Source organism: Mesoplodon bidens (assembly GCF_964165515.1).
Source record: "Mesoplodon bidens genome assembly, chromosome: 17".
Lineage (NCBI taxonomy): Eukaryota > Metazoa > Chordata > Mammalia > Artiodactyla > Ziphiidae > Mesoplodon > Mesoplodon bidens.
The window spans coordinates 75,223,440-75,238,615 of NC_138174.1; the positions used below are offsets into that span (position 1 = coordinate 75,223,440).

Here is a 15,176-nt window from a genome sequence, read left to right on the forward strand (position 1 = left end):
GTGTAGCAGCTCGAATGCGGGCTGTCATTGGCCTGCTGTCAGTGTCATGAGCGTAACTGGTATAATTGGGGAGCATGTTCTGACCTCTCCGTCCTGTCCGGCTCCTGAGATATTGGGGTTTCTTTCCGTTATCCCCGTTGGTCAGCACCCAAGCCCCAGCATTAAAGTACGGCTGCCTCTGCTGTCTTGTCAACAGCAAGCTCTATTTGGAGAACACGCCTTGTCTTTGAGCAGCCTGGGAAGAAAGAGGAGGTGAAGAAGTTGGCCATAGGCTCATAAGAATGTGTGAGTGCGCAAGTATGGGTAGGAGAGCATGTGGCTCATTTCTGTGACTCAGCTGAGGGCCCCGAATGCAACGCCTCCCAGTCCTGTCTGCCGGGAGGAGCGGTGCCATCGCAGGTGCTCACTCACCTGGGTGAGGGTCACTGAGCGCCTGTGGGACCTGACGACTCCATCCTAAAAGACCTGTGGCCCTTCATCTCCCCTTGCACGACTCATCCTGTCTGGTTCCCGGTTGCCATCCGCCCCTCCTTTCTTCCCCCAACACCCAGCCCAGGAGGACAGATCTCACTGCAGATCTGTCAGAGATCAGAGCACGTGGTCAGAGTCCACTGGGGCTGTTCACCTAAATGGGGGGCCGTTTTGTCCATCAGTTATTCCACTGCCTTTAGCTAGGGACAGTCTGAGGACCATTCTAGAATCAACGCATCTATTTTGGGTGCCCTTGAAACGTTAAACAAAGGCAACCAAATTGACTGGATTTCCCACCCAGTTTATTGGGGAGAAGGGTTTTGTTCTGTGTGGAGTGGCTGTGATCTGCACTTCCTCTGCCATATACCCTGTCTTGCTCATACTATGTTGGAATGATTTCCTTAATTTCTAAAGCTGCATGTACGGAAATGGCTTATATTTCCTGTTTTGATAAACTAATAGAACTTTACTGGGAACCTTGTTCCCAAGTTGGCTTTCTCTTTGTTGGCCTCTTTTTAGATTAAAAGGATAATTTTAGAAAGTCCAGCTAGCCTGGAGTTGTGACAGACACTTGTATAAACTTTTTTTACCTAAAATAGGAAGGATGATTACTTTTTTTACAAAAAGGAATGTCTGTCTTTTATGTCAGTCAGAATGGGTTATTCAATAGCCCTCCGTACAGGAAGCTCGGGTTGGATGCTGGGGACAATCCAATGGTAAAATATCTGTAAATTCCCTCCAGATTTGCTCTTTTTGGCTGGAGGTATGTTGGCTTAAAAGGCTTTCTTGGACAAGACGTTTCTTGGAACATGTGGAGGACAAAATATTCTTTCTTTGGGGACAAATGAGTTTTGTTCTTGCATCTTCATGTAAATTTGATTAACACACGTTTCTTCTGTGCAAGTTGAGAACAATGGTGAGCATTTTCTCTTTCATTTATGTGTATTGTATCAACTTTAAAGAGATTCACATCTGCAGAAAGCTGGGCACACATCGGTGGATTTGTTCTCTTAATATACGTGCATGGTTCACACTGGTAGTTAAGAAAGAGCTAGTCTTAAAGAGCCTAAGTCATTTGTGTGTATTATTTTCTGGCATCCAAGTGGTTGTTTAAACCTATTTTTAAATGTCCTAAGTATCTGACATGGGGAGAAGTGGCAGTGAGCAGTTCTCTCTGTGTTTGGAAGCGGGGCCCCTGCTCCCCAGACACCTGCACGAGGTACCCACTTTTCACCGAGCTGCCGAGGAAATGCTTTTCCTCTGTGCCCGCTGCTGCACCATCCCTGATGAAGGCCATGTGACACCGGCCCCTCCTGATGCCAGCAGATTTGTCAAAGAGGATGCAGGACAGCAGTCAGTGGGACCAGGCGCTCCCTTAATCCTGCAGCCGCTACCCGTGATCCCTACTGCGGCTCTTCCCTGAATTCCAGTGAGAAATGGCAGAGCAGTCTCTGCAGGCAGCCAGAGAGCCGGTGACCCAGGGCGGAAAGCCTCTCCTTGAATCTGATAGATGCCTGGTTCAGGAAGCTAGGACCTGGCTTTGCTTAGAACATTCCATGACTTTTGTTCTCCCAGAGAAGAAAGACTCCCCGGGGAATCTAGACCGTGCATCTAGGGTGATTTGGATGCCTCTAGGATGAACTAAAGCCCATGCAAATAGATGTATTTTTAAATCATTCTATGAGGTATCGCCTCACACCAGTCAGAATGGCCATCATCAAAAAATCTAGAAACAATAAATGCTGGAGTGGGTGTGGAGAAAAGGGAACACTCTTGCACTGTTGGTGGGAGTGTAAATTGATACAGCCACTATGGAGAACAGTATGGAGGTTCCTTAAAAAATGAAAAATAGAACTACCATATGACCCAGCAATCTCACTACTGAGCATATACCCTGAGAAAACCATAATTCAAAAAATGTCATGCACCACAATGTTCATTGCAGCTCTATTTACAATAGCCAGGACATGGAACCAACCTAAATGTCCATCGACAGATGAATGGATAAAGAAGATGTGGCACATATATACAAAGGAATATTACTCAGCCATAAAAAGAAATGGAATTGAGTTATTTGCAGTGAGGTGGATGGACCTAGAGTCCGTCATACAGAGTGAAGTAAGTCAGAAAGAAAAACAAATACCATATGCTAACGCATATATATGCAATCCAAAAAAAAATGGTCCTGATCAACCTAGTGGCAGGACAGGAATAAAGACGCAGACGTAGAGAATGGACTTGAGGATACAGAGGGTTGGGAGGGGGAAGCTGGGGCGAAGTGAGAGAAGCATCAACATATACACACGACCAAATGTGAAATAGATGGCTAGTGGGAAGCAGCTGCATAGCACTGGGGGATCAGCTCGGTGCTCTGTGACCACCTAGAGGGGTGGGGTAGGGAGGGTGGGAGGGAGGCTTAAGGGGGAGGGGATATGGGGATATATGTGTGCATATGGCTGATTCACTTTGTTGTACAACAGAAACTAACACAGCACTGTGAAGCAATTATACCCCAATAAAGATGTATAAAAATTTTTTTTTAAGTTTAATGATGCCAAGATTCAGACAAGGCTCCAAAGAAAAGAATTCCCATATAGAAAGCTAACCAAAAAAATCTCTTGTTCAGACCTCTCCATGTTGCCCCTGGAAACCATCTGTTGCATTCCATTTGAGTAGAATATGATCCAAGCTTTCTAGAAAACGTATCTTATGGCCTTACATTGCCAATTGGCTCTTAAGCAATCCAGGCCATTTCCAATTCCTAGAATTTCTAATCAGCATAGCAATGCTGGCTACTAATTCAGGACAGGATAAAATTCAGCAAAAAAAAGTCTTAAAAGGATGCTTTGAATAAAGAAAAGAACCAAAATTTCTTGGCACTGCGATTTGATTAGAAGCTCAAACTGTGTGCTGGGTGCTCAGAGCCACCCTAATTTTGCCCCAGGTGGCAGGGGGAAAAGGATGTCAAGGGCTGGCACTTGTCTAGGGTGGACATGCCTGGGTCCACATTAGGCAGGGACACAGTGACCCTGCAGGAAGTAGTACTTTCTTCCACTGAAGAGATGGCTCAATGGTTTGCAGTTGCCTCATTGTCTAGAAGCAAATTCCCCTTTCTCCGTGCCAGCCCATTAGCCTAGCGCAGTGCTCCAGACTTCACGGGCTTACCTGGAAATCCTGCTAGAAAGCAGGTTCTGACCCGGAAAACCTGGGGCGGGGTCTGCAATCCTAACTAGCACCGAGGCGATGCTGATGCTGTGTCCACACAGCAGGCTGGGAGTAGCAAGGGTGTAGACGAAGCAGCAGCATGTCACGCGCGGATGGATCGCCTCTTTGACGCTGTGTCTGAGCCCCCGCCTCTAATCAGTCAGCCTCCGTCCTCTCCCCATTCCCCTCCCACTCCACTCCTTCTTTGCCAATATGGGTTTTCTTCCTATTAATTGTTGCAAGGATTACCTACCCTTCATCTCTTCCAGGTGCAGCTCAGAGACGTTCCTGGTCTGCTGGGCTTCTTACGTTTATGCCACTTCTCTCTTACTTCCCAGAGCTTATAATTCACATTGAGTTTTCAAAACTACTCCTATCAGCTCTGCAACACTTTCAGAGATGTCAGGAGCTTACAGTGATGTCGAAATTCACTGTCCCTTAACCCTACTCAATACTCTGTAATGACCTACATGGGAAAATAATCTAAAAGAAAGTGGATATATGTATACGTGTAACTGATTCACTGTGCTGTACACCTGAAACTAACACAACACTGTAAATCAACTCGACTCCAATAGAAGTTAATTTTTAAAGAATGGAAACTTTTGTCAAAAAAGAAATTCACGTCCTTCCCCTGTGTCCCAGCAGGCTAAATTCCTCTACCTTCCCTGGAAGGAGCGGATGAGGCCAGTGGGGCTGGTCTCTAGTCTGGTGCCAGGATGGGAGTGTCCTCCGTGATGCTCGTTCATCTGCGGACGGAAGCAGCAATTCATCCCCCTGGTCCCCTCCTTCCACAGTTTGGAAGTTAGATCCATGGTCTGAAATGATCACGCATCGTGGTAGCAGTGGAGATGGTTCTTGGTTGAGAAGTAGGATTCAGGATGTCCCAGACCATGGGCTGTCTGTCTTGGATGATAAATCAGCAATGAGTTGAAATTGAGTCCTGGCCCGGAAGCAACGTGGGCGCATCCTGAGGGTCATGAGAAGAGTGGGTTCCAATTCGCTCCAATCCTAGCTGCTCTGAGTCCTGGTGATAACGATGCTGGGCCTGAGGGCTGGCGGCTGCCCGTCTGTCCCCACGGTTCCAGCAGCAGAGGCCTTGGCTTACGTGGCAGGAGGTCGGCCTTTCAGGGTGGGTACATACGGAGGAGCGGGGCACAGCACAGCTCAGGAGAAAGGCCGGCGCTCAGTCCTCTCTGTCGCCAGGCGTGATTTAACATGTGGGGCTTTCTTCTCTCTTATTCACTCCGGACTACCCCCTTCTTTGTGGCACTTGCCATAATTGAAATGATGTAGGTTTCGTTCTTGTCTGCTTGTTTACATGGTCTCTTCCCCACTTTGTACCCGCGGCCAGCACCGTGCATCACCCGGAGTAAACACTGGAGAAGGAAGGAAGGGAGGGACGGAGAGACGGAGGGAGGGATGGAGGGAGGAGTGATTTGAAAAGTGAAAAGGTGGATAAATGATCTCCTTCCAGCTGTCATATGTGTTTGGAACTGCGGGTTAGGGTCCCTTGGCTGATGCAGTTGAAGCAAAGTGTTTCCCTGAATGCTCCGGGCTGGGAAGTGTGTGGTGCAAGCTCTTCCACGGCCTGGAGCCTGGGTGGGTTTCTGTGTGACTGTGGGGCAGTAAGAACCCGTGCGTGTTGGATTCGAGCGTTCTCCAGGGATGGGAGTCCTTGCAGTTTTCACGGATCTTCAGCATCATTGGTCCTATGGGGCCGTGAGCGCTTGTCTGCGTTGGGATGAAGGGTGTCCAAACCAGGGCGAGCGTTTGGCCTGCTCGGTTGAATAGATGGAGCTGGTCCATGACAGTGAGTCTACAGGGGCCTCCTGGTCCTGGGAGCTGCATCTCCCACTGAGATGCTGGACGTTGACCTCGGTGACCTGCAGGGGAGCTCAGGGAGAGCTGCTGCCCAAGTACTGCTCTACACCATGTGACCGACGGGGACTCAGACGTGAAGTGAGAAACTGATGGAGGATTGAATTGATGTTTCTGAGAGAACTTGGACCTTACGGTGAAATCATGCCCTGCTGGAAACTCTGAAGTTAAGGTCTGAGCCAGGCCCAGCTTGTCATCTTGGAAGGTGGGGGGCAGACTCTTGAGGTGGGTGCAAGGTGGGGAGGAAGCTTGTCCCCTTCATTACGGAGCCAACAAGAGGACCACAGTTTTGTCTTTGAGTTGTGCTGTGCAGTAAACTCGGGCATAGACTCAAGGGCTTGGGTTGGGCAGTGGTTGGACTGAGCTTTTGTTCTTCTGGTTGGGGGGGTGGGACTGGAACACACAGACACAGGACCCCACGTAGCACTTCACACCCTCCTCATCCGATATGTACCTTGAGAATGTTCCAGAGCCCAGGTCCTGTCAGGGGAATGCCAAGGCTCAGCCTGAGACTTGTTCAGTCTCTGAGAGATGTCTGGAGCACTTGCCCCGCCCTAGTGAAGTAAACACTTTTGTTCATCCTGGAGACCTGACATTCCAGAAGGAGGTACTTAGGGTTCTTGTCGCTGTTGGAATTCTTACGAGCCCCTCTGTAGGATACGTAAGATGCTCATGGGAAACATGCACGGGATGGCTGGAGTTTCCATGTTGGAAATTGGCTTGTTGGGTGCAGGGCTGCTCCTCACCTCCTGTGTCAGCATAGCTGAGCCACGCACACATGGTTGAAAAGCGTTGAGGCCAGGAGTTTTCAAGCCTGTAAGTCTTAGTTCCAAAAGCAGAAAAGTGCTATTGAATTTTGAGCAGGTTGTGAAGACCCCATTGCTCTAACTAAATCCAGTGCATGCCCTAAACCTAGAACAGAAGGTCTGTTAGATCGCTTTGAAACCATTACAATCATTTCAACCATTGATTTATATACAGGGATTTGGCAAGTGGCTTTAAAATCAAAATTTAAAAAAGCATGTGAAACGCCAGATGGGGAATAGGAGTTGATGCTTCACCCTTCAGCCTGAGGAGTCCCCGTACCCTTTCCAAACAACTGGTGAATGAATTATGATTGTGTGAGCCAGGGACACCTTGCCAAGGCACCTCTGCACGTCACGGTCGTACATGATACAAAGTACAAAAGCGGCGGCGCATCCAGGCTCCTCTCACTTGGGTGCTCATCGTAACCCATAAGCCGATGGCTTGGCACGGAGCTGGTTGTAAAGAAACCAAATATGCAAAATCGTGGGATTTAAAAATGAGCCCCACTGAAGTTAAACACTGAAGCCATAAAAAAAATTGGCAAATACCCTGTATCATATTTGGAGGGCATGAAAGGATTTTATCCATGTTTGCTCTTACATTATGGAGCTTGGGCTGTCTCTTTGCCTTAGGACAGAAGGGTAACCAAGAGATTCAAAAGGCTATGGAGGTGCTGGTTCTTTAAAGGGTTTGCGATTTTCAGAGGTTTTTGAATTCTTCAAAGTAGTGACTGATGCCACCGATTTTAGATTAGGTAAAGAATGATAATAAGGGCTTCCCTGGTGGCGCAGTGGTTGAGAGTCCGCCTGCCGGTGCAGGGGACACGGGTTCGTGCCCCGGTCCGGGAAGATCCCACATGCCGCGGAGCGGCTGGGTCCGTGAGCCATGGCCGCTGAGCCTGCGTGTCCGGAGCCCGTGCTCCGCAACGGGAGAGGCCACAGCAGTGAGAAGCCTGTGTACCGCAAAAAAAAAAAAAAAAAAAGAATGATAATAACAAAAACTGTGAAACCCTCCAATGAGACCTCTCTGTAGAAAGTAGTTAGCAAAGGAAAGGAATGTATCATCTCTACAGAAAGGACAGTGCATTGCTGATGAGGTCTAAGGTCACCTCTGGCCAGATGGTGTTGAGTCAGGGTTTCCGCATGTGCCCACTAAGGTTGACCGTCCAGGAAGCCTCGTGACGGCAGGAGCTGCCGAGGTGGCCAGGCAGCCCCAGCTGCATCTTGACGTGAACCTGTGGGAACAGGGAAGATGCTGGCAGATATGCTAACACAAAAAACAGGCAGAAACCTTCAGAGGGAGTCGCTATGGTGAAATGCGATTTTGTTTGAAGCTGGGATGGCTTCTGTTGTCGGGAAGTGCCGTCTGCTCCGCAAGGTTTGGCTGAGTGCTCACCAGAGCTCACCGCGCCCAGGGTCCCCACTGGATGGGCTCCATGGGGGCTCCGAACGGTCTGGCCAAGAGTGATGAGCCAGACGGAGGTTCCCCAGTGACCAGCTGTGCTTACTCGCCTGTCGGGGGTGATGGGGGTGGGAGTGGGCAGGGCCGACACTTGGCTGAGCAGAGAGCGGAGAGAAGAGGGCCAATCTGATTGTCATGTCCTTCTCAAAATATTTAGTGCTGTGGACACAGTCTGAAAGGAAGAGCTCAGACACGGTTCAATCTCCAAGCCCATCTTTTGCCTGAAATTCTGAGATTGAGGGCAAGACATAAATGCATTTTTCCTCGCTGGGGTCGTCCAGCCAGAGAGCTCGCCCAGTCATCCACTAAAGTCATCAGAGAGTTATATCTCGGGCTCTGATGAAAAGTTCACTGAGGTCACCCCACCCCGACTGAATAAATACTTAGGAAAAGCCTCTTCCCCAGCCCCTCCTCCTCGGCACCCCAGATGAGCACGTCTCGGGGAAGGGGAAGGGGCGGGGGGCTTCTCCGTGGAGGGCGGGAACCCTGTGATGGAGGTGAGGGTTCGTCATCCTACCAGGTGTATCTGCAAATTCTGCCTCCGGATCAGAAGCCCCTTCTCCCTGTAATTCACCGGGCCCTGTGCTGTGTAATGGGGCCTGGAGTGCCCTGCGCGTGTATCTTAACCCCATCCTACTCAGCCTTGGACGCCTCCTCCCAGAATCCATCCCCCACCTTGCCAGGCAGAATGAAAGGCTGCTTCCTACGTGCCTAGACTCCTCCTCCAAACTAAAGGGCTTAACACAGTATCCAAGGCTCACTTCACATGGGATCCCTGGATCCAGGCAAAGTTCTCCTTGACCTTCGAGCCCCAGGATCTAGCTTGGCATCTGGCATTTAGTAGGCACTGAAAAAAGGCTTATTGACCATAGAACGTACAGCAGCAAGAGCGACCTTGATGTAAACTGTGGACTTTGGCTGGTGATGGTGTGTCAGTGCAGGTTCATTGATGGTAACGAATGTCCCGTCTGGTGAGGGATGTTTTTGGTTGAGAGGTTGGGGCCCGGGAGAGCTGTGCATGAAGTCTCTGTACCTTTTGCTATGGACCTAAAACTGCTCTGAAAATTAAAGTCTATTTTTTAAAGACTTGCTGAATGTTTTGAATGAGTAGTTGTTAGAATGGGAAGGGCTCTCAGCACCTGGTACTATGACGCATCGTGTAGCTGCAGTGTTGCGGTAACTTCTCTGCTTTGTGTTTCATTTTTCAGGGCGTGAAGAAGTTCGATGTGCCCTGTGGAGGGAGAGACTGCAGTGCGGGCTGCCAGTGCTATCCCGAGAAAGGAGGATGGGTAAGTCGCAGCACTGCAGTATTATCTTCCTGACACATCCATTTTGAACGAAGTACCCCATCCTGCCTGGTTAAGTCATTTGCATACGTTCCTAAGAAATTTAATACAGGCGTGTTCTCTTCCACAAAGCAAACAATAATGTAATGCAAAATTGGGTCTATTTTTACCACTTTCTTAAAATATTGAGAACAGCGTTAACTTTCTCAAGCCTCTTTTCTCTTGTTTGTTGTCATAAATGCACATGTGTATGCATATAGGTACACATAATGCAACTGCGTTTTATATTTATATCATATATAAGCATAGATTTTGTAAAAGCACTACCTAAAGAAAGCATAGTCGCATTTATACTGCAATATCCATTTAAACTAGAGGGCGCTGGCATTATACCACTGAGAATCGCTTTGGCTTTTAAAATTATCCCACGCATTCCCTGAATGCCCTTTACGTAAAGCCCACTTCATAGGTAAGTCAGAGAAAAGCGGTCCCCCCAAATTATCACCGTGACACCTGGCAGAGTTTGAAATACGGACCTGATTTTGGGTGTAATATGTTCAAAGTGTTGCCTTTAAAGCTGATGTTTGAGTCTTGGTATTGCTGATTTTAAAAAGGAATTGTTTATATGTCTAAGCCCATTTTGGTGTGTGGGAAGCAGTATTTCATTTTACATCACAAAGTCTTCTGAGTCCTTACGCTTTGGAATCACGCAGTTCCCTCTAGGACTCATGCTTGTCCGATGCCAGGTAGTAAGAGGCCACTGGGGCTTCTCGCCAGCATCGCCCTGTCCTTGTTGGAACTGGGAATTACAGCCGTGCTCGGGGGCTCCAAATGCGTTTCACCAAGTTGAATTCTGAAGTCAGTTTTCAAAGTAGCCGTGCTCCCTCCCCACCCACCAGGAGTAAGAGATGTCTGGTTGGAGACCCACCTCTGAGGCTGGGTGTTATACCCTACATCCTTCCCTACCTGAGTCACCCCCAAAAGTCAAATACGTAAAAGGCGTGGCAGGGAGCCCCTTTATAAATGCGGTGAGCTTATGTACTAACATGCGACTGACCATTATTTTAGTAACATAGCTCACAGTTGAGGAGTGATCTTCTGCCAGGAGATCAAAGCTTCCATCTCCACGGGCTGTGTTCATCGTGACAGTTTTTGCTGTTGTTGCTTTAGTAAAGGGTCCCTCTGCTTGGCGTGGGGACTTTAGGCTTAAGGAGTTGCTAGCTGAAGATGCTTTATCAGCATTTAACAAGGAGAAGTGTCTTTAAATATATGCAAACCGTTCCATGAGACTTAAATTCCCCTGGGGTCCCTTGCTATAGATTTTCCCAGCGATGGTTCTGGAGCAGTGGTGAAAAGCCTCATTGCAGGGCTCTCCCCTCCCCAGCGCTTGGCTAGCTCAGCCTTCTGCGGGCACAGAGAAGGCAAACGAGTGGTGTACAAGCATCTGTGAGACATGCCCGAGTCGGAGGGACCCCGGCTCTGAAAGGACCTGCATTCTCCCTGGGATCTGCCAAACAGAACCCAGACTGAGTAGAAGGGGGCTGGGTCTCTTCCTTTTCACTCTTTATGATTAGTTAACGTAGAACCAGTATGTGAACATAACTCCCAGAATGCTTTTACAAGAACGCTGTTCTTCCATAAACGTAGTTCCTTCTGATTATTTCCATATGTGATGCCGTCTGCACAGCAGTGGATTCTTAAATGACACTGAGGGTCTTCTCAAAGAGATCATCAGAAGAGAATTTCTGCAGGTCCGCTGGTCTTTCTAGTTTAGTAAGTTTACAGCACAGGTGTTGTTTCCTGTCATCCCTGATTAAGAAAATACCTTGACTCTGTTTCTACGCATTACCAAAAAGTAGAAAATGACACCTTCTGGTTAATTTCGTTAACCAGAGTAACCTAGCATGGGCTTGACTTTCCTTTAATTCTGCAGACACATTATCAATCTTGGTCAAACTAAGTCGAGACTTGGCAGTTGTCCGGGTAGTTTATTCAAGAGCCAGGGCCAGCGGTACCCCACAGGGGACTGGCCTGCAGATGCCCCTCTCTGGAGTGTTTGGGGTCCTGAAGAGAGACGTAGACCCCGTTCCTGGACCACACAGATCCAAGCCGGGTGGCTCTAACTGTCAGCACCCGAGGCTGCCCGATTGATTCAGGTGTGCTATTGAATATTGATCAATAAGGTGATAGGAATGGCTGACAGTAAGAGATAAGAAGAAAACCCAGTGAGGAGAAATAACTAACCCCAGTTATCATTGTCTACAGGGTGAGCCCAGTGTTTTACTGAAGATATTTATTGTTAGGACAGTCGCATATACTTTACGCAGTCATTTATGAAAATAGAATGTCTTTGTCCATTCTACGAACCTGGTGTATGTGTATTAAATATTTGTTCATTAACAAGTCTACCCAAATGGGGTCCTATCGAAAGCAGAGCTATTTCTGCCCTGCTTTTGGAGTGGTAGTATTTTTCAGAAGTAATGTAATACACAAAAATAGCCGTGGGGTGGATTTTGCCGCTCTGAGAGCTGTGTGCATAGTTTGTTCTTTCCCACAGCTTCCCCTGGGGTCCCTTGCTGTCTGTTTTCCCCTCGGTGCCACCGTAGCAGCTGTGGTGGTGCCTGGCCGCAGAGCCACGCTCCCCGAGCTCCAGGCTCACTCTGCCTTATATGGGCACGGGGTCCAGTTAATGTGTTCCTCACCATGGTGACAGCCAACACCAGAAACTGTGTGTTACTGGGTAACTTGTAGACTCTAAGGAGAAATCACAAAGGTACTGTGGATTCTGGTTCCAAAGGACGTCTCGTCCTAACCAAAAGAGCAAGCTCTGTATCGAGCCAGACTCCCCGCCCTGGAGTGGCGGGTGGCGCATTGTCACAGGAAGAGAACTGCGTCTCACAGACAGAGCCAGCCGCCCCGCAGATCATTCCAGCAAGCCGGTAGAGGGGGCAGGAAGGGGGGAGCTGAGGCCCAGCGGTCTGCATACCCTCCGCTCCCGGGCCAGTGCTGGGAGGTGCAGAGGGTGACCTAGCCACATCCGCCAGTTCTCCTGGGAGGACAGTGACATTTGGGGCTAAGTGACTTGCTCCAGTCTCAGACCAGAGCAGAACTCGAGCTCTCCGACTTTCAGATGAGTTCGTGTTCCAGTACAGTAATCTTTTGTGTCTGCACACCTCTGGCCAGATGTTAACCTATATGGAGGAGATGCCAGGGGATGGGGGGAAGCACACAGTCAGAGAAAAGAGGTTTTGCTGTCTTGACTCAAGAGTTGTGATTCTCTAGCCAATTTTCCAGCCATCTCTTCAGTTGCTTAGTGAATCAAAAAAATAAATAACTTTAAGAAATGAGTTAATGTGGTTAGATCTAGAGACTGTCATACAGAGTGAAATAAGTCAGAAAGAGAAAAACAAATATCGTATATTAAGAAATGAGTTAAGACTTTGTGGTTGTTAGAGGGTTTCTACTTCAAATATTCCCTATTAAGTATACTGGAGTAATTAGAAAGTGTAAGTCCTAATCCAGCAGTACTCCACAGGGTTCTGTCCACAAAGAAAGGCAACTAACTAAATTCTCGGACTTTCTCTACCGCTAATGGTCACATACTCGTCACGCCAGACAAAGCTCCCCAGCCCCCATATCTTTTTCTATTCTTTTTGTTTTTTTATTGAAGTATAGTTGATTTACAACAATTCGGGTGTACAGCCAAGAGATTCAGGTTTAAATATATGTATGTAAATCTATATTCTTTTCCCGATTTTTTTCTATCATAGGTTATTACAAGATATTGAATAGAGTTCCCTGTGCTATATAGTAGGTCCTTGTTGTCTGTTTTATACATAGTAGTGTGTATCTGTTAATCCAAAACTCCTAATTTATCCCTCCCCCACCCTGCTATCCTTTTTGGTAACCATAAGTTTGTTTTCTATGTCTGTGAGTCTATTTTGGTTTTGTAAATAAGTTCATTTGTATCATTTTTTTAGATTCTACATATAAATGATATCATATGATATCTGTCTTTGTCTGACTGACTTCACTTAGTATGATCATCTCTAGGTTGATCCACGTCTCTGCAAATTGCACAATTTCGCTCCTTTTTATGGCTGAGTAATATTCCATTGTATATCTGTGCCACATCTTCTTGATCCACTCCTCTGCTGATGGACATTTAGATTGCTGCCGTGTCCTGGCTTTTGTAAATAGAGCTGCAATGAACATTTTGGTACATGACTCTTTTTGAATTATGGTTTTCTCAGGGTATATGCCCAGTAGTGGGATTGCTGGGCCATATGGTAGTTCTATTTTCAGTTTTTTAAGGAACCTCCACACTGTTCTCCATAGCGGCTGCACCAATTTACATTCCCACCAACAGTGTAGGAGTGCAGGAGGGCTCCCTTTTGTCCTCTGTTTCTTTTTTTTTAAAGAATGGTAACATTTTTATTTATGTATTTATTTATTTATTTATTTTATATTTATTTTTGGCTGTGTTGGGTCTTCATTTCTGCGCAAGGGCTTTCTCCAGTTGCAGCAAACGGGGGCCACTCTTCATCGCTGTGCGCGGGCCTCTCACTATCATGGCCTCTCTTGTTGCGGAGCACAGGCTCCAGACGCGCAGGCTCGGTCATTGTGGCTCACGGGGCTAGTCGCTCCGCAGCACGTGGGATCTTCCCAGACCAGGGCTCGAACCCGTGTCCCCTGCATCGGCAGGCAGATCCTCAACCCCTGCGCCACCGGGGAAGCCCTGTCCTCTTTTTCTGTTCTTTTTCTTCTTTCTCCACACACAGTGGAGATGGGAGGTCGTTGAGCCGCACGCATCAGAGAGAATTTCTGGTGCAGAATTTCTGTCAGAGCAGAGTCACCGCCTCCTTGTGATACACAGCTCCATGGTGTAGAAAACAGGAGAGAGAGCAGGGGCGGCATCCGAGTCAACAGATAGAGACGCCTGTGCCTTTGTGCGTTACCTCACCACAAAGGTTGTGAAGGTCTCAGAGTTTTCCAACCGAGGCCAATTTTAATTCATTATCTCAGTTACTCAGTCAGGTTCCTGTTCCCCCGACACTTTTTTGACCATAAGCTCAGATCAGATAGGCGATTTCAACCTTTTAATGGCATGAACCTTCGCAAGGCGCCTGTTTTCCTAGGCAGTCAGGTATTCAGAAATTGGTTCATACAAAGACCAATTAAGGCCCAAATGTTGGGAATTTTTGAGGTGGTTAGATGGCCTGTCGAGCTGCGGTGGGAAAAGGAGAAACCACCATGGTGACTGGTCCCAGAGCTGAACCACCAACCCGGAGGGAGGGACCTGGCATCTCCCCATCACTGTGCAGTCATGCCCCCCACGTTCGCCCTCCACAGGCCTGGCAGCAGGAGCCCCAAGACTGGAACCTCAGCTCCTGGAAGGGTGCAGTTGACAAGCTCACTCACTAAAGCAAAGGCTGAGAACCGGGGCAAGTTGTGTTTTGGCTGTTGCATTTTTTTCATGTAGCTAAGAGTTTCCCACAGTCTATGGGTCCCTGGACTTGGGTCAAAGTATGAGCAAATAATTCTCGACCTCACAAGATTCCTTAAATTCAACAATATAAATCAAAGTGAGAGAAACCGGAGAGACACGGAGTGAGAGAGGAAGCAACGTGTGAACACAGAGCTCTCAGAGATGGGTGGTGACGGATGGATGGAGTGCAGGAGACTCAGTCTTTGGCCCTCGCCTGTCAGCCCAGGTAGGCAGCAACCAAGAGATGCAGGAAGCAGACGCGTAGCCTCAGGGAAAGGACCAGAGGGGCCCTGAGCAGCTCTGAACCACAGTCACTGTGGCAAGGTCTCTTCCAAGCAGAGCTGTCGTCTTGCTGATGGCGGTATATTCTGTCGTGCGTCGCTAATCGTAACCCTTACCCTCAAATGTGTATAGCTGGGCTGTGGCAATAAAACGGAATTTTCTTCTTTGAAATGCTCGGTATAAATCTAAAGGCTGGTGGACCACTGTGGAGCAAAGGGAGGTGCTCAGAACCTAGATCTTCCAGATGTGTGTGCTGTGTGTGCTCTGCCGCGTTGGTGGGTTCCCCTAAGCCACGC

At 48.1% G+C, this 15,176-nt stretch overlaps 1 protein-coding gene across 1 annotated transcript in view; it reads left to right on the plus strand.

Moving 5' to 3' along the window:
• The window catches only part of COL4A2 (collagen type IV alpha 2 chain), a 178,391-nt gene that overhangs the window by 46,012 nt on the left and 117,203 nt on the right, over positions 1 to 15,176 (plus strand). Inside the window, exon 4 of the mRNA XM_081215095.1 lies at positions 9,033 to 9,113. Coding sequence (XP_081071221.1) covers positions 9,033 to 9,113 — 81 coding nt within the window. The remainder of the gene's footprint in view (positions 1 to 9,032; positions 9,114 to 15,176) is intronic.